General features: G+C 44.3%; 1 protein-coding gene across 5 annotated transcripts in view; it reads left to right on the forward strand.

Moving 5' to 3' along the window:
• Positions 1–18,498, forward strand: part of myrf (myelin regulatory factor) — a 368,359-nt gene that overhangs the window by 257,328 nt on the left and 92,533 nt on the right. For 3 of the 5 annotated variants that reach the window (XM_068046165.1, XM_068046166.1, XM_068046168.1), the window contains 3 exons: positions 2,707–2,977; positions 4,224–4,324; positions 11,744–11,867. In XM_068046165.1, the coding sequence (XP_067902266.1) occupies positions 2,707–2,977; positions 4,224–4,324; positions 11,744–11,867 (496 nt within the window). The remainder of the gene's footprint in view (positions 1–2,706; positions 2,978–4,223; positions 4,325–11,743; positions 11,868–18,498) is intronic. The other 2 variants (XM_068046167.1, XM_068046169.1) reach the window with 1 other exon arrangement.

Genomic DNA, 18,498 nt, shown 5'->3' on the forward strand with positions numbered 1-18,498 from the left:
ATTTTTGATCCGTGCCTGTTAACATTTACCATTCTAAATCACAATGTCAACATTTTCCATTCAATTTTATTTTGCCAACTGTCACACTCTGGCTCTGGCACTAGATGCGGTGATTGTCTCTCCCAACTACATCACCAGCTTGTATATAAAAAAAATACAACATGTAAATTACTAATAATATAATAAAAGTCTTGCATCGTTGCACACATCCTGTGAGGTAACAAACTTTTTTTCTGTCATGCTACTTCTTTCATGATAGTGTCTGTCTGTCAATCAAGCTCCTCTGTCACATTTTTGTGTCATGATCAAGGTTACTTCTTCATTTTGCTAGCCTTGGATTCAGTCTTCCAAGATAGATTGTGCTGTTGCTTACATAACTGTAAGACCTCCCAGCTGCACCTTACGGTAGGTGGCATTCTGGCACTGTTGTCTAGAACAGTTCTCACCATGAAGCTCTTAAAATTGGGAATGTGGCTGAATGGTGCCGACTCACTCCATGTTACCACAATTTGTGGCTCAAAGCTTGAGGTCAGTTATAGTGGGGAGGGATCTGGTTACAGTGGGATGTGGTGGAAACTTGTTGAGAGGGTTTTCCTGATAGTGACCTGGTGAAACAATGTATAAAATAAATGCTCAGCAGCATATATTTTAAATACTGTGTGTTTATCCAAGTCACTGCTGGGGAAACCCCTTTAAGAAATCCCTCCTCCTTTCCTTCCACCCCACTATCTTGCTGTGATTGCAGTCCCCTGCACTGACCACCGAATATTCCTCTATCCTTGTTCCTTCCTGCCAAATCTCATTGCTCCCAGATTTCCACACCAATCTTCTGTGCCTTTCTGCCCATTACCAACCTGCCCCCAAGCAAACTCCTGCCTGTGCTTTTGTTAGCAGAAACCCCCACTGCCAGTGTTCCCACACACAAAAATTCACTCCCATTACTTTTCTTTCCCCCCTTACTTGTGGCCTTTGTCAGAATAACTTCCTCACTGTTTTTCCTGGGGCTTCATTCATAACCCAGTTGGCAGTAGAATGTTACTCAAGCTCAGACGCTGCTGTACCTGCTCCTTGACCTGTCCAGTCAGAGAAAACAAGGGATGAGCTATCCTATCATTCATCTCAAACATGAAATGAGCACTTGACCATTGCCTACGGTGGCATGATTATAAATAGGGGCTTAACATGTGAGTAGCAGGTGCAAACCCACACTCCATCGGTCTATGGTGCAGCACGCTAAAGCGTTTGCTAGAGTGACCCTTAAGTATGAGTAACAATAATGTTCATGTGATGGAAAGACACGGTAGATTAATGTAGGTAAACAATAGTTTGGATTTACTTTCTGCAACTGATAGGTGGAATTGCAACATCTCTGGATGTTCAATACGAGTTCCAGCACAACCAGACAATTGGCTTTAGTTGATCTCAAATAGAAAGCTCTCTGAGCATCCCTGCTTAAGCTACACAGAAACATACATGTAAGCATTTTGAGACTGTTCCATCAATGCTTAGAGAATAAACTTCTTACATAGTACAGTACAACACCATATAGACAAGGGTCTCATGTTTGATCGTCACTCTGTCGTGAGTTAGCTAATCTCAGACATGGCATCCATTGTGGTTCTGACGTTGGCCCCAGCATCCCTGGGCTAGAGAGGAGAAAATCGGCTGGGGTTCTCACTGTATGGTGGACTCTGCATGGGAAATGTACCTGTGTAAGCTTTGGGTATCTGCAAGATAAGGTTCAGCTATGATAGCCTTTATAGCCTTCCACCACTTAACTGTCTATCCCCTGGCATAAAGAATAGTTACATGTGTGACCATCATGCCCCAACATGAGTTAACACCTTCAGGAGAGAAGTCGGGGGAAAACTAAAATGCAAAAGCTAACCTTTAGAGCAGCTCAGTTTCAAATTTCAGTACAAGTTCACCATGCCAAGAGTCAATAATTTAGCAACAGGCTACATCATTTGCAGATTCTAGGTCAACCTCTCTGCTCAACATTTTGAGTTTATTGCAGACAGTAAAGGCAAGCTGAAAATACCAAATTTTGTCAGGATAGTCTTCTAGGATCAGCATTGAGACTTTTGGATTAAAGGGTGTTTAAGGACTGATATACAAGCGGAAAGATTGTTGCAATACACCAGACACTTTAGAGAAACCTAACTTCCCGATCACTCAACTGGTTGAGGCAGTGAGTAGTTGAGTCATACAGCACCAGGAGATTCCTAACTTGTACCTGCAATTTTTACTGATTATGCTATAACTAGTGCTAGTGCACCTGCTAGAAAGTATGTATTTGTCAATGTCAGATGAAGTTTAGGTTGGGCTTAGCTTTAGTGTGATTTCTGTCCCTCCCCTTTCCTTTGGCAACATTCAGAGTCTAGGATGACAGCTGAGGTGCTGGAGGACTCTAGCGCGTATGAAACCAAGGACTTCCAGTCCAAGGGCAAAAATTGAAGAGACGATAAGAACTTTAGAGGAATACTAATTGGAGCTAATGTACCTCCAAGCTTGTTGCTCATTTAGAATCATCCAAGGTAACACCAATGTGGATACTGTAAGCTATTTGCAAGAGAGTTGCTCTTAAACCTGTTCCAAACAAATCCACAATGGGGCAAAGGCGTTTGTAAAATGAGACAAAGTATGAAGGGAAGCTGCTCAAGCATACCAATTTGTAAAGCATTAAAACTTGTTTATCTCTTTCAGCAGAGCCTCATCTCCTACGCACTATGACCCCTGAGCATTTATGTCATATGACGCCCCCTTCTCGTCTGGAACATCCTGCACAAGCACATCTCCAGCCACCGCACCCTCATCAGCCGCCCAACACCCACTATCCCAATGTGCCACGTGAGATATACATGAAGCCTGAGCCAATGATACCCCAGTATCCAGTATCAGGAATATCTCCAAATGAGCTCCATCAAGCCCAGCAGTCACAAATGCTTCACCAGCTTCTCCAACATCATGGATCAGAGTAAGATGCAAGGGACTAGAGCCTTGGAGAACATGTGTTTGTGTGTGTGTGTTAATGCATGACTTAATCTGTGTTTATATATATATTCAGAGTACTGCTGAGACTGATCATTTTAATACAAAAGGTATCCTTTTTCTTCAACCACTCAACATGCAGTAATCTTCACTGTCTTCAAACTTCAGGTATTTATTATTACTGATTGTATTCTGAATGCACTTATTTTCCATCAAGTGCAAAAAAAGGAACTCAATAGTCCAATAACAACAGATTGCTATGCTGTTTGTATTTTTGCTGCTGATGATTTGGTGGCTGCCCTAACTTCATTGTAAAATCTACCCTGTTTGAGTTTACTTTGTATTGAATATTGTGAAGTAGCTAGGTTGGTACTCATAGACTGGAACTTTACACCCCCTGTGGGAGCAGTCTAGAGGCAGAAGGGGACATAAAATTGAATTGGAGGCATCGCCTTCCCACCCCCGCTGCAATTTTATGAGTGTCGGGGGAGGTGACAAACGGCCTGCCCACCCCAAGCCAATTAAGACCCTTAACTGATCAATTAACTGACACTTAAGGGCCTCCTTCCGCCTCAGCTGGTATATTACCAGCAGTGGGCAGGTGACTCAGCAGCTCAGGAGGCTACCCAGTAAAACCTTGTGGCCTCCTTGCGGGCTGGGGGGTGGGGGGGAGGGGTTCCTCCTGATTGAGCACCCTATGCCCCACGGAGAGCCCCCGCCCCGCACATTCCCTCCACCCTCCAGCTCCCCACCTCGCTATACTGACTGATTGTCCCCGGCGAGGCTCCACATACCATAATTTTCCGGGGCCTCGTCCATTGCTGTTCCTCTCGCTGGGTGCAGTCCCAAAACAGGTCACCACTCCCATTGGCGCTGCTGGGACAGAGTGGCAGCTCTTAGAGGCAGGACTTCCTGTCTCAGAGGGGTGGAAGTCCATCCTGAGGCCAATTAAGGGCCTGGGCCATGTAAAATCACTGCGTAGCTTCCAGGCCCGGTGGAGGTAGGCTCGCCACTGACATTTTGGCCGATAGGTGGGGCTTCAGCCCCGACGTAAAATCCCAGCCATGAGCACTAACTCTGAGTAGTCTAAATTAGCTGACCCCCTTAAGGAAGAGTGTTCTCATGGGAATGCATGAATGAAGTTTGTTTTTAGATTTCTCTCTCAATTTATCTCTCGCTCTCTTAGCTACACCCTTCTGCAATCTGACCTCAATGCTATCTCGTCTCTACAGTGGTATTCCTGTGCATCCAGCCAAGAAGCGGAAACATTCAGACTCCCCTCCAAACACTCTAAACGCTCAGATGCTGAATGGAATGATAAAACAGGAGCCAGGTAGGAGCTTCATCTTTGTTCCCATTCCTTCCAATAGCTACTTAGACTCTACAGTAATAATTGCCTGACTGTTGTACTTTTTGGTGTAGGGAAGGAGAAATTATATTTTATCATTGAATGTGCTGATGTAGAGCTTTTTCAGTAGGTAAAGTTGGTCACTGTGGTGTTGTGTCTCAGGTTCAATCAGTGCTGAGTTAGTTCATCTCAGCCAAGGATGCAGTTTCCCCCTCACAATTAGGGTATTGTGCACGTGGGTTAGGAAGGGAGCCAGTCAGGCAGGTTTCTATTTGTTAATCTTATCTGTTGAACTCCTACGGGAAAGTAAATGGATGAAGATAGGAAAATGTCTGACTGTGATGTCCCAGCTGACACTCTGACCTGGATTCTCCTCTGTTACTGCCCATTTTGGGGTGAAGTTGAGGTGGTAACAGAGGAAAATGCACCAATAAAAGCTACTGCTTCAAATCTGTTCGAGAAATATAGCACCTGAGTTCTCCTTCCAAAAAATAACAGTTTTAAGGCCCAGCACAAGTCTGTTCCTCCACATTTAAGTGAGGCCAAGAAGATGTGGATAAGCCCCTTGACCAATTCTTAACTTCTTCCCCATTCCACAACCCACTAATTATCACCATGATATCAGTGGTGTAAAGAGCTGCTGCAGGGCAACCCTGAGGCAGATAGCAAATTGAGGAGACTATGTTGTGTGGTGTTTCCTTGCCTGTAAAGTGTTCATTTTAGCACCTTGGGAGATTAAGTCAGGACATTTTCTGCTACTTTTACTCAGCTCAGAGGAAGGAGAGCATGAATGAGCATGTAGAACTTTGAATAAATAAAAGTTGACTCACTAAAGTCCTTTCACACCTGCCTGTTTTGCTCACACGCTTGCACAAAGTCCCTCACTTTCCAAGACATCTGCCAAGTGCTTCATAAGACAGAAGTTTACGTTTCCCTGCTTTCATCCAACTACCAAAAGCTGAAAGTAGACACAGAAATGAACTCACAACTCTATGTTGATCAAGCTGTGTTTACTTTAAACAATAACACTCACTGGGATGTACCACAGAATCTCTTCTCCGTATCTACAAACATTTAATACTTTGGCTACACTTTGTGCCAGCTATCTTACTTACTCTCGTTCCTAATCTACTACTGCTATGAAGTGCTCCCTGAGTCACATGAGGTTAAGCAGCAGGTGGCTGCGATGGTTACCTTAGAGACTTGAACTGACTCATTTCAGGGTAGCTTCTGTCCCGAAAGGCCCAACTTCTGTCAGCCTGGCAGTTGCAGTAGTAAGGAGGCACCTGTTCTTTGAAGACAATTGAATCTGGGCACAGGCACTGAGGTGCTTCTGCTCGGTATTGTCGCAGATTGATTCATCCCAATCAGATCTTGCAAGCCCTGTGAAACTATTCTGGTCAAAGCATGTGTTAAAGCTTTGGTAACTGGCACTCCAGAAGCTTTTCCTGGCATCTTTCTGCTGCAGAAATTTCCTGGACTGCCCCAGTTCCCAAGGTGCTCTGCAGGTTATGAGGAGTGTTCTGCCAAATGTTACAGATGCAGATAGTGGATTCTTCCCACTCATTTCACTGTCTTAACTAAATGCTTGGAAACCACCTCCACTGCTTCCAAGTGAGATTGATGTTCCCAAACTGTGGGACTTTTGAAAACTGTGCCCACAGATTAGGCTCCCTAGACTCTTCAGCTGATGCCATTCATTTCTTCGCACCCCCCCCCACCCCCCATGGTGGAACAACAGTCTCCCTCTTTCATTCCCAAGTCCTCATTCTCACTAGTGTTCAATGATTCAACCTTTTAACAGTCCAACTAAATGTTCACAGGTGGGGGGGTCCCTGTGTTGGTGTTTGCACAGGTAAGGTTGGATGGGCTGGATGGATTGGGGGGACAAAGTGGCAGCAGCTGTGGATATGGAACTGCCTTCACAGTTATCAGAGAGTTTAGTTTAGTTTAGAGATACAGCACTGAAACAGGCCCTTTTTTTCCACTAAGGCATCCCCTATGATGTGAAAGGCACAAGAGCTTGTTTAGTTGTGCATTTGGTAATATTTAAAGAAATTTCATGTGAGTGTTCAGGACATTGCAAAACTCTAAGAAAGCACAAGATACTGTAGCTACAAATAATAAGCCTTGCCCAGACCTGCTGTAGATCACTTCCACAAGACAACCAATATGGCAACAATCAGTTCAATGTTCAATGTTCAGCTCCATTCACAATTCCTCAGATAATGAAGCAGTCAGTGTCTGTACGCAGCAAAACCTGGACAACATCCAGGCTTGGGCTAATGAGTGGCAAGTAACATTTACACTACACAAGTGCAAGGAAATGACCATCTCCAACAAGAGAGAGAGTCTGACTACCTCCCTTTAACATTCAAAGGCATTACCATCATATAATTCCCCCACCACCAACATCCTTGGTGTCGCCATCAACCAGAAACTTAACTGGACCAGTCACATAAATACTTCTTCTTTGGCCTCCTTGTCTCGAGCGCCTGGAGGTGGTCAGTGGTTTGTGGAGCAGCGCCTGGAGTGACTATAAAGGCCAATATTAGAGTGACAGACTCTTCCACAGGCGCTGCAGAAGAAATTGTTTGTCGGGGCTGTTACACTGTTGGTTCTCCCCTTGCGCTTCTGTCTTTTTTGCTGCCAACTGCTAAGTCTCTTCGACTCGCCACACTTTAGCCCCGCCTTTATGGCTGCCCGCCAGCTCTGCTGATTGCTGGCAACTGACTCCCACGACTTGTGATCAATGGCACAGGACTTCATGTCGCGTTTGCAGACTTCTTTAAAGCGGAGACATGGACGGCCGGTGGGTCTGATACCAGTGGCGAGCTTGCTGTACAATGTGTCTTTGGGGATCCTGCCATCTTCCATGCGGCTCACATGGCCAAGCCATCTCAAGCGCCGCTGACTCAGTAGTGTGTATAAGCTGGGGATGTTGGCCGCCTCGAGGACTTCTGTGTTGGAGATACGGTCCTGCCACCTGATGCCAAGGATTCTCCGGATGCAGCGAAGATGGAATGAATTGAGACGTCGCTCTTGGCTGACATACGTTGTCCAGGCCTCGCTGCCATAGAGCAACATAAATACTGTAGCTACAAGAACAGGTCAGAGGCTGGGTATTCTGTGGCAAGTGACTCATCTCCTGAATCCCCAGAGCCTTTCCGCCACACACAAGGCACAAGTCAGGAGTGTGTTGGAATAGGGGCAGCACAGGGAAGGAGGAGGAGAGGTGACTTAATAGAGACATATAAGATAATCAGAGGGTTAGATAGGGTGGATAGTGAGAGTCTTTTTCCTTGGATGGTGATGGCAAACACGAGGGGACATAGCTTTAAGTTGAGGGGTGATAGATATAGGACAGATGTTAGGGGTAGTTTCTTTACTCAGAGAGTAGTAGGGGCGTGGAACGCCCTGCCTGCAACAGTAGTAGACTCGCCAACTTTAAGGGGTCATTGGCTAGACATATGGATGAAAATGGAATAGTGTAGGTCAGATGGTTTCACAGGTCGGCGCAACATCGAGGGCCGAAGGGCCTGTACTGCGCTGTAATATTCTAATGTTCTAAAACAAAAGTGGTGCAGTGGTTAGCACCGCAGCCTCACAGCTCCAGCGACCCGGGTTTGATTCTGGATACTGCCTGTGCGGAGTTTGCAAGTTCTCCCTGTGTCTGCGTGGGTTTCCGCCGGGTGCTCCGGTTTCCTCCCACCTCTAAAGACTTGCAGGTTGATAGGTAAATTGGCCATTGTAAATTGCCCCTAGTGTAGGTAGGTGGTAGGAGAATAGTGGGGATGTGGTAGAGAATATGGGATTAATGTAGGATTAGTATAAATGGGTGGTTGTTGGTCGGCACAGACTCGGTGGGCCGAAGGGCCTGTTTCAGTGCTGTATCTCTAAATAAATAGTCTCCACTTGCCTGGATGAGTGCAGCTCCAACACGCTCAAGAAGCTCAATGTCCAAGACAAAACAGCCCACTTGATCTGCACCTGATCCACCAGCTCAAACATTCACTCCCCCCATCACCAGCACACCCTAGCTGCAGTATGTACCATCTACAAAATGTACTGCAGCAACTTGCTAAAGCTTCTCCAACAGCACCTTCCAAACTCATGATCTCTACCACATAGAAGGACAAGAACAGCAGGAGCATGTGGGAACTCCATCACTTCCAAGTTACCCTCCAAGTGACACACCATGTTAACTTGAACATATATGGCCATTCCTTCAATATTACTAGGTCAATGATTTGGAACTCCCTACCTAACAAGATTATTGGACATTATTGGAGGAGCTTCACCACATGGACTGCAGCGGTTCAAGAAGGCAGCTCACCCTCACCTACTCAAGGGCAATTAGGGATGGACAATAAATGCTGTCCTTGCCAGTGACACCCACATCCCATGATTAAATAGATATTAAAAATATTTTAAATTTACACACAGTAACAAGGCACTAAGTACAAAAGGTCAATATTTCGCCCAATCCTTTGAAGAGCAGGTAACCATGTGTTAAAGCTGTCTGATCATTTGTTCTGACTCCAACTGCTCTGCTCATCCCTCATGAGGCAGCTCTTTATATGCCCCCAACTCCATATGGCATCCACGTGGCTATGTCACCCTCAGTCAACCAGTGACACTATAGCCATTTAACCCATACTTGGACATGCTGCAATTTTGTTTCTCCCTGACTCTCTTCAACTGTTTTCTAGCAAACACAACTTAAAACAAACTTCAGTAAGATAATTTAGGATTACTCTTGCCATCAACCTTCCCCTCTTCTGTAGGCTCTGTTGTGCAAATGCTTATTAAATCTATTGCTTCTCCTGCCTGCAGGAGAGATTGTCCTCTGGTTGCCCTTCTCTGATGCTGGTTGTGTGTCCATTCTTTCCTTTGTTAGGATGTTACAGGCCTCTAAGTGTCATGGGGACTTGCCCTATAAGAGGTCATGCCATTATTATGAGAGGTGCAGTTGCCTTGTCCCTTTAAAAGAAGTATCCTTGAAGACTAGCAGATGTCCCTGAGGCAGGGACAGAGAGTTGATAGACTGGCTTTGTAAAAAAGATACTTGAGTGTTTGGAGCCGTTACCCTGAACAGAAGTGAGTTACCGTGACACCTATGTGTTAAAAGGAGCCAGGGAGGAAATAGCAGAGGATCTGACCATCATTTTCCAGTCCTCACTGGATGCAGGTGCGGTGCCAGAGGATTGGAGAACTGCTAACGTTGTACCTTTGTTTAAAAAGGCAGCGAGGGATAGACGGAATAATTACAGGCCAGTCAGTCTAACCTCAGTAGTGGGCAAATTATTGGAATCAATTCTGAGAGACAGGATAAGCTGTCACCTAGAAGAGCACGGATTAATTAAGGATAGTCAGCATGGATTTGTTAAGGGAAGATCTTGTCTGACAAACTTGATTGAATTTTTTGAAGAAGTATCAAGGAGGATTGATGAGGATAATGCAGTTGATGTAGTCTATATGGATTTTAGCAAGGCTTTTGACAAGGTCCCACATGGCAGACTAGTTAAGGAAATAAAAGCCACTGGGATCCAGGAAATGTAGCAAGCTGGATACAAAATTAGCTCAGTGGCATGAAACAAACGTAAATTGTTGACAGGTATTTTTGCGACTGGAAGTAGCGTTCCGCAGGGCTCAGTACTAGGCCCGTGCTTTTTGTGGTACATGTTAACGATTTGGATGTAAATGTAGGGGGCATGATCAAGAAGTTTGCAAAGGACACAAAAATTGGTCATGTGGTTGATAGAGAGGAGGATAGTTGTAGACTGCAGGAAGATATCAATGGACTGGTCAGATGGGCAGAAAGGTGGCAAATGGAATTCAACGCGAAGAAGTGTGAGGTGATGCATTTGGGGAGGTCAAACAAGGCAAAGGAGTACACAATTAATGGGATAATACTGAGAGGTGTAGAGGAAGTGAGGGACCTTGGAATGAATATCCACAGATCCCTGAAGGTAGTAGGTCGATAAGGTGGTTAAGCAGGCATATGGAATCCTTTCCGTTATTAGCCAAGGTATAGAATATTAGAGCAGGGAGGTTATGCTGAACTGTATAACTCATTGGTTAGGCCACAACTTTGAGTACTGTGTGCAGTTCTGGTCACCTCTTTACAAAAAGGATGTGATTGCACTAGAGAGGGTACAGAGGAGATTTACGAGGATGTTGCCAGGACTGGAAAAATGCAGCTATGAGGAAAGATTGGATAGGCTGGGATTGTTCTCCTTGGAACAGAGAAGGCCAAGGGAAGATTTAATTGAAATGTACAAAATTGTAAGGGACCTGGATAGACTGGAGGTGAAGGGCATAGAGGTCAGTGACTAGACAGCATAGATTTAAAGTGATTGGTAGAAAGATTAGAGGGGAGATGAGGAAAAACCTTTTCACCCAGAGGGTGGTGATGGTCTGGAACTCACTGCCTGAAAGGGTAGTGGAGGCAGAAACACTCAACTCATTTAAAAGGTGTCTGGATATGCACCTCAAGTGGCGTAACCTGTAGGGCTACGGACCAAATGCTGGAAGGTGGGATTAGGCTGAGTGGCTCATTTTCCAGCTGGTGCAGACACGATGGGTCAAGTGGCCTCTTTCTGTGCCGTAAACCTTCTATGATTCTATATAAGTGCTGAGAGAGTGAAAGAGAGAATATGATGGGTAAAGAGGTGAGTGAAGCTGTATGAGTGGTGGAGGATGTATATTGACACCAGAACCTTTACTTACCTTGGCCACTCTTCTGAAGTCATTAAATTTCCTTCTACATTGTCAGCAGTTCTTGAATTGGTGAAGATTGCACTGACTGCATCTGCTACCTCCCTCCAGACAGCCTGTATCAGTTCCCTGTAGGGCCTCGTAGCCTCAGTGTTCATCCGATTGTCACTCACGACCCTCACTTTTGCCAGCGGCACCTTCACTGATGTATGGGAAATTCTGCGGAACTCCTAGAATCTCAAAGTAGCTACTCCTTCTATCATCTTACTCATGCTGTCCTTTAACTGGCTGCAGCCTTTTATTGACCCCCAGTGCTCTGCTTTGGGTAACAAGGGTTCTGGGAGTCAATGGCAGTAGGTTAGTGGCACTGTTACCTTGGCAGGTGTTAGAAAAGCCTCACTGCAAATGTATCAACAGAGAAAATTCAGTTCTCCCTTTGTGGGCTCCCACTCTAAGAATGGTTGCTTGGAAAAGATACCAGAAGGTGTCTAGAGAAATCGGGGGAGAAAAAAAAACTCTATTGTCAGAAAAGGCAATATGTGATATCTGGCTGGGATATACTGAGGTTCTTTAAGCTCCGTCTTGGAACTGTGGTTTCTGGGGAGCAGTGTTCAGCCATTGAAAGAAACGTTTTATTCTGGTTTACTGTGATATCAAACTTTTTTTCTGCCCATCTCATTTCAGGGTTGATGCAGGACAACGACAGTCTGAATGGCTCCTACCTGGACCCCAACTACCAGTGCATAAAATGGCAGCCACACCAGCAGAACAAGTGGACCACTCTCTGCGACATCAACTGCAAAGACCTGTGAGTAATGGCCAGTGTGAGATTCCCCACGGTAACCCCATGAGGCTACTCAGTCCAGAATGAACTCTCTCTCTCTCTGGAGGAAAAACCTTCTGCTCTTGATTTCCATTTTAGGTTCCATTGTCACAATATACCCTGTGCATCACAGATTTAGGGGAAGTTTTCAGCCAAGTTAAGTTCCAAGTGCATGTTGTCAAGAAATTTCATAGTTGCCACTGAGGAAATTGATGTGCCAACACACACACATGGTGCAAAAATTGTCACCTTTCTTTGAAATCTAAATTCGGACAGAAAATAAAGTATGAGGGTTAAGCCTTTCACCCCTGGGACCAAGGTTCAAATCCAGCCCAGAATTATGGAATGAAAGTCTTCTCTCACTGCTGAGTGTAACAGGGTAATGTGAAATGAAATTGAACAGTCTCAGTGCTGATCCTTTTGGCACTGAACACCACATGCTCCTAACTTAGTAGTAATTGAGAACAGATTGGCATTCTATCTGGGAGAGGCCACAGGATGGCTGGTGTGGGAAATAGAAACATCTCACACTGGCACATTGTTTGGCTAACCTAAGAATATTTGAAGGTATAGTGCGAAGGGAGCTTCATTTTCCATCTAATCTTTATTTTCCACTCAATGTCAGCATCAAGACTCCCTGGTCATGTTCAATTAAAGTATTCCATTGCCAAGTAAATTTTATAAGCAAAAAATTTTTTTTAATGACCAAAAATGTAAAGCAGTCTCAGATAATGTCAGGAAGTTGTCAGAAACCTGGAGACAATGTCTGAGAATGATGGATGGAAAAGGACAGGCAGCCAGCAATCAGCAAAGCCTGAGGAGTGGCTTCTCTCTCGAACTCCTTAAATTCCTGCGGGTTAGTTAGGATACATGAGATAGAGGGGGTGGGGTGATCAATTTCTTGTTGATTGTCCAGTGTTTCAGAACGAACAATTGTGAAGAGATACCAAGTAATTCAATTCTGGCAGTTCTCATTGCTGGCAACAGATAACATTAATCACAATGATTAGTGTATCAGACTATATTAAAATGTTTGACCAAAGCTCTTTCTGGTGCTTAAGGACATTGCAGTGACATAACTTGCTTTGGAAACATGTCATTATGTTATTTGCTGATGCCACCATCGAAAGACAAATGATACAAAACTATTCTGGTTCTTTTCCCACTTCAAGCAGAAAACGAAGTCCCAAACACATTCCCAAAGACAATGCCACTTCAGACCAACACATTTCATTTCTTAAAGGGATGACAAGTCTTAATTGGGCAGTTTAAATTGAAGAAAAGAGTTTGGATGATTCATTTATATAATATTGGATAGTCAGGAGTGAGTTACAGCTGGGATCGAATAAAAGTAGTTTGGATGATTAATATATCCTGTAATGAATACTCAAATTAATTATAGACTAGGATTGAATTGAATGGTTTAGATAATGTCATTAATGGAGATGGTCCAGTTTGTTTGGTGCAAGTTTTATTTGAACCACAGGTCCTAGTCGCTTTCTTTTCATCATCTCCTGCTCCCACTGATTGCTGTCATGGTTAGCGCAGTGCTTGTCAGCTTACACTGTGCTTTTTACACAGCATTGTTTTTGATACATTCTCCACCTCCTCATCCTCCGTCCACAACTATCTCCATTGTCCAGCTTGGTTCCACTCTTACCTGCCCGATCTTAGCATCTCCAGCAATGGCTTCTCTTCCCACCCCCACACTGTTACCTCTCGACTCCCCCAAAGATCTGTCATTGGCCACTGCTCTTCCGCATCTGTGTGCTGCGCCTCGGTGACATCATATGCAGGTATTGGGGTCTGGAGTCAGCTTCTATAAGTATATAGATGACACCCAATTCTACTTCTTCACCACCTCTCTTGACCCCTCGACTGCCTCTCCTGTCAGGCTACAGGTTTGACTGGTCCCTGTCCAAACCTTGCCAGCATCTTCACTACTCTCTCTAGCCACAGTCTGAGACTGAACCAGACTGTTTGCAAACTCGGTTCGTGGTTGTGTGTATTCTATCCCACACCAAGGTCCGGATTTTATTCTGGCGATGAGTGTCCTGATAGCGGGCCGGAAGGCGGGGGAAGGATATGCCTTGGTCTTGTGTTGGATTCTCATTGCAATCAATTGCAGGCAACCAATTAACTGCCCACCATCGGGATATCGTCTTTTCAAGGGACAAGCTCCCACCTCCAGAGCTGCCGGCCAATTGGAAGGCTGGAAGCTCAGCAATACGAAAGAAGGAGAAGATCCCGGGACAGGTAAGTGGGGTCAGGGTTGCCGGGGCCAGTGAGGCACCCTGGTGATGTGGTGGGAGAAGTAGTTGGTGAGGGTGGGGGGGGTGTCTTCCCAGGGTGGGGCAGCCATTGCCGCCAGAGGGACTCTCCAGGAACCCTGGATTTGCCCCAAAGGAGGGACCCCCTCTCAACCCCACTAGGAGCCACCAGGCTTTACCTGGCAATGTCTCCCTGCAGCAGCAGGCCCCTCTGCCTTCAATAAAATTGAAGTGGAGGTGGGAAGAGGCCCTTAAGTGGCCATTAATTGGCCACTTAAGGGCCTCCATTGGCCTGGGGCGGCAAGGCCGTTCTCTTCCTTCCCCGCCCCAGACAAAATGGCAGGAGACCTGGGCAATGCCAGGAACGGCACGGCCATTTTGTTTGCACCCCAGCCCCCCTGCCTCTGTGCCCATTTCCAAGGGCAGAATAAAATCCTGCCCTTGTCTTGCTCACCCATCACCCCTGTTCTCGCTATCTACATTATTTTCCAGTCTCCCAATGCCTCAAATTTAAAATTCTCATCCTCATGTTTAAATCTCTTCATGACCTTCCCCCTTCCTATCTTTTTAACTTCCTTTGTTAAATCCTTCCTAACAATTTTCCATTCCTCTGACTTTGGCTTCAAGAGCATTTCTCCCTCTCCACCCACTTCAGCCACTTAATCCCCATTCTCTAGAATTCTCTCCCTAAACCTTTCTGCTTTTTCCATCTCTTCCCTTCTGTTTTGTCCATGAAACCCACCCATTTGTTCACTCCTCTTCATAACACACTCTTTGGCTTGGTATCCATTTTTTGATTACACTTCTTTAAAGCACTTGGGGCTTTACCAACAGTAGAAATATTTTAGAACTGTAGGTTGTTGTTATATGATGATGCACATTGTGTTATTCATGAAAAATAATGAGTAAAGTTTATTAAAGAATGCTAACATTATCTTGGTATTATTATTCTAGTGCTAAGTAAAGCAGGGCTTAATGCAATAAATATTACTTCCCTCTTGTTCTCGTATTATTTGAACTTTATTTTTCTATCCATCTCTTCACTTTCTTCCTTTCTCCCTTTTTCTTTTTCTCTTACTGCACGTTCTTTTTTTCTGTCACCTCTTTTGCTTTGTTGCCCTCACTCTTTCTTTCTTTCCCTACCCTTACTCTTTTCTCCCTTTCTTACTTTCTCCCTTCTTTTTCTTTCTCTCCCCTTCTCAACTTTTTATTTATATCTTTCTTCGTCTCCCCCCTTTTTCATTTACTCAGCGTGCGCATTCCTCAGTCTTAAACCCTTTATAGATCAGCGTAGTGATGACTGACTTCTTGCTGATTTTGTTGAGGTTGCTGCTCGGAGTTTCCACACAGCTGCTCCTTGTTGCTGTCAGACCCATTTATTAATGTGCATTACACATGGGACAAGAGGCCACAGCATGTGGTTTAAATCCCATCACCCACTCTTCTACAAACACTCAGCAAAAGATGAAGTTTAACAGAGTCCTGACGGAGAAAGAATTTTTAACCAGAAGGACAACAGCTTTCTGTGCTGTGGCTGCACTGTCCTGATATGCATGATTCTATCAGCAAGCCGCACAGAGCGGAGAGAGCTGCAGGGGCCAAATTAATTCTTGGGACAGGCAGAAGCATCACTTGCTCCCTTTTTATCACTTGCAATGTACACATGCAAAAACTTACATAAAGGTACACATGAACCATACAGAAGTGAACTGAATTGTCACCTTATACCTGTTGTGTACTGGACATGTGCAGGCGCCAACACAAGCTGCACAGTACCTGTACCCTCATTCCTCTCCTTGCAACCAACCTGAACTTTTTTTTTGAGTGGTTGATCACCTAATACAGCTACGGGACCTCAGTAACTCCAACACAAACTTAGTGCCATCTGATAAATTAGCTACACAATACAGTTTAAGCTAACTCAGGAACGGAAATATTTGAATAAGTATCTCAGCTGAGAGTTGAAAGCTGCAGTTGGCATTTGAACAGGTTAAAAAAGAGAGAGCAAGAGGGAGAAAAAGAGGAATGAGCAAAAGTGTAAACTCAGGATTTTTCTGTAGAGTGCTTGTAAAACTTCAGTATGAAAAATGGCTGCATGTGAACTCCTGGATGTCTGTCAGTGCTGTATATGCCCTGTTTGAGGAACTGTTTGATGGAACTAGCTGTATTTTCTTTTGCCTGGCAGACTGCTCTGTCTGCTGCTGATTGACAGAAAACACATGCTTAGAGCTGTCTGTAGCTGACGTGTGTTTAAATGTGAGCTTAAACATTCCTGTTGGAGTTGTGATTTCTTGGCTGATCTTGGGAATATTGGGGTTGGTTTCCTAGCAACTGGTTGTGAACCTGCTGCAAGTACATTCCTTGCATTTTTGTGGGTGCAGTGTTACTGTCAACGGAGCTGTCAAATATTTCTAAGTTATTAAAGGACTGACCCTCTGGGATTCCACTTCATCTCTATTTGCTTTTGCTTTTTTTTCTAATTTATCCCTCTTCCCCTCCCACCCCAACTGAGGCCTTTTAAAATGTATCCTTGAGATATATATATTATGTATATATATAAAAACTATTTGAATCCTGTGATTATCTCCCAGCTTATAACACAATCCATTTAATCCAGGAATGAATTAATATGCTTATTTGCCTGGCCAACAATGGAACCAAATGTTAAGTCTGACTGCATGTAAATGATAGTGTGTGTGTGCTGGTTTTGGTGGTTATAGTGTTGAAATGAGCTTCTCGTCAGGTATACAGAATTGTCTAACAATGCCATGCGCCAATGTGGGTCTCTAATCGTTGACTATGACATATCCCATATTACCTCTTTATTTTGAAGGTGGTGAATTTTGCAAATATCGGTTTTAGAAAAATGGCTACATCAAAAAAATTCAGGTTATATTGCACTACTTTGCTTTAGTGCATTAACATGTTCTTGTACAGAGTAGTATAAAACCACATAGGACAATATAAATGGCACCATGGTGTTAGTATTGCAGCTGTTTATTGTGAAACCACACAGAGGCAATCTGAAAGCCTGTACAATTTTGTGTGGCCTGTATATCATTGAATGTCGTTACAATCTGCTTTTGATCTTCACATGTTGTTTTGATTGCACAGCATCTCCCAGTAAAACTGCATATCTTCAGAATAGTAAGGATCCACATGTTCAACAAGAAAATGGAAATGAGATCCTGAGCAGTTATTGATTTTGGTCCAGAAATATCATTCTGGTTTAGGAAGGTCAAGACCCTATTTTTTTAAATTAGCATTCCTCTCTGCAGTAAATCTATTACTCTTCCCGGGTGGGCAGTGAACTTTGCCTCCTTGTGGATGAAAAGGTTATTTGATTGAGAAGCCCAAATGAAGGGTCAAGGCTCAGAGCACACACCACCACCAAGATTGAAAAGGTTAGGAGATAGAAGTGGTTAGGGACACCAAGCTTAGATTTTAAAAGAGGAAGAGGAGAAGACTGACAGAGAGGGGGAGTTTCAGGTTTGGAAAGAATGAGTTAGAGTAGGAGGCAATGCAATGAATATGATTTCAACACTGTGGCAATAGAAGAAGGAGAAAGGTGGGATACTTGTAGGTGAGAAGAAAGTTCAGGGAAAGGTTGTATATACATTTTTGATAAAATAGAGACAAGAATAGTTGTGATAGAAAGTTGGAGTCAATTTTAAGTGTTTTATTTCCCTCTCTTTTCACATATAGGATAATTGTTGCCTGGGTGTAAAACCAGGTTTGCAGATCAGCATGTTCTAGAAACCACCCAATTTTCATTTCTACTGAAATCACAAACCTAGGACTGGATTTTCAATCCGTGTTGGGAATCTGATGCCTGCATCATTCCTGGGTTCCGACCCCGTGCCGTGTCTTATGTCACTAATGTGGTTATTTAATATGCAAAGCTCCTTATTAGTGGCCCCAGGAACTGCTTGGAGGTGGGAACTGGCTGTGGAGTACGATGCTGAAAGGCAGGTGGAAGCCATGACTGGGCTTGCCATTGCCTTGAAGATTGGAGCAGGCAAGAGAACAGCAGGGCAGCTGCATTACGGTGCATACAAGTGGCCAAATGGTTAATCACAATGTACTTGATCCATGCTGCTCAAGCAATGGCAATTTTGTGCCACTGCTTGAGCACCTCGGTGTGAATAACTCTTTTTCTTCAACACTTTAATTCAGCAGCTACGTCACATTATGGCTCCCCGCAGTGCCCCTGACAGGTTCCCCAGACCGTTCGCTCTTCCTATTTGCCACTTTGAAAATTTCCTTCTGGCCCTCTCCAGCCCGTTAACAAGTTGTTCAACGAGCTTCACAGTCAGTTAATTGGAGGTGAGCAGGTTGGTGGCACA

Source organism: Heterodontus francisci, chromosome 14, assembly GCF_036365525.1.
Source record: "Heterodontus francisci isolate sHetFra1 chromosome 14, sHetFra1.hap1, whole genome shotgun sequence".
Lineage (NCBI taxonomy): Eukaryota > Metazoa > Chordata > Chondrichthyes > Heterodontiformes > Heterodontidae > Heterodontus > Heterodontus francisci.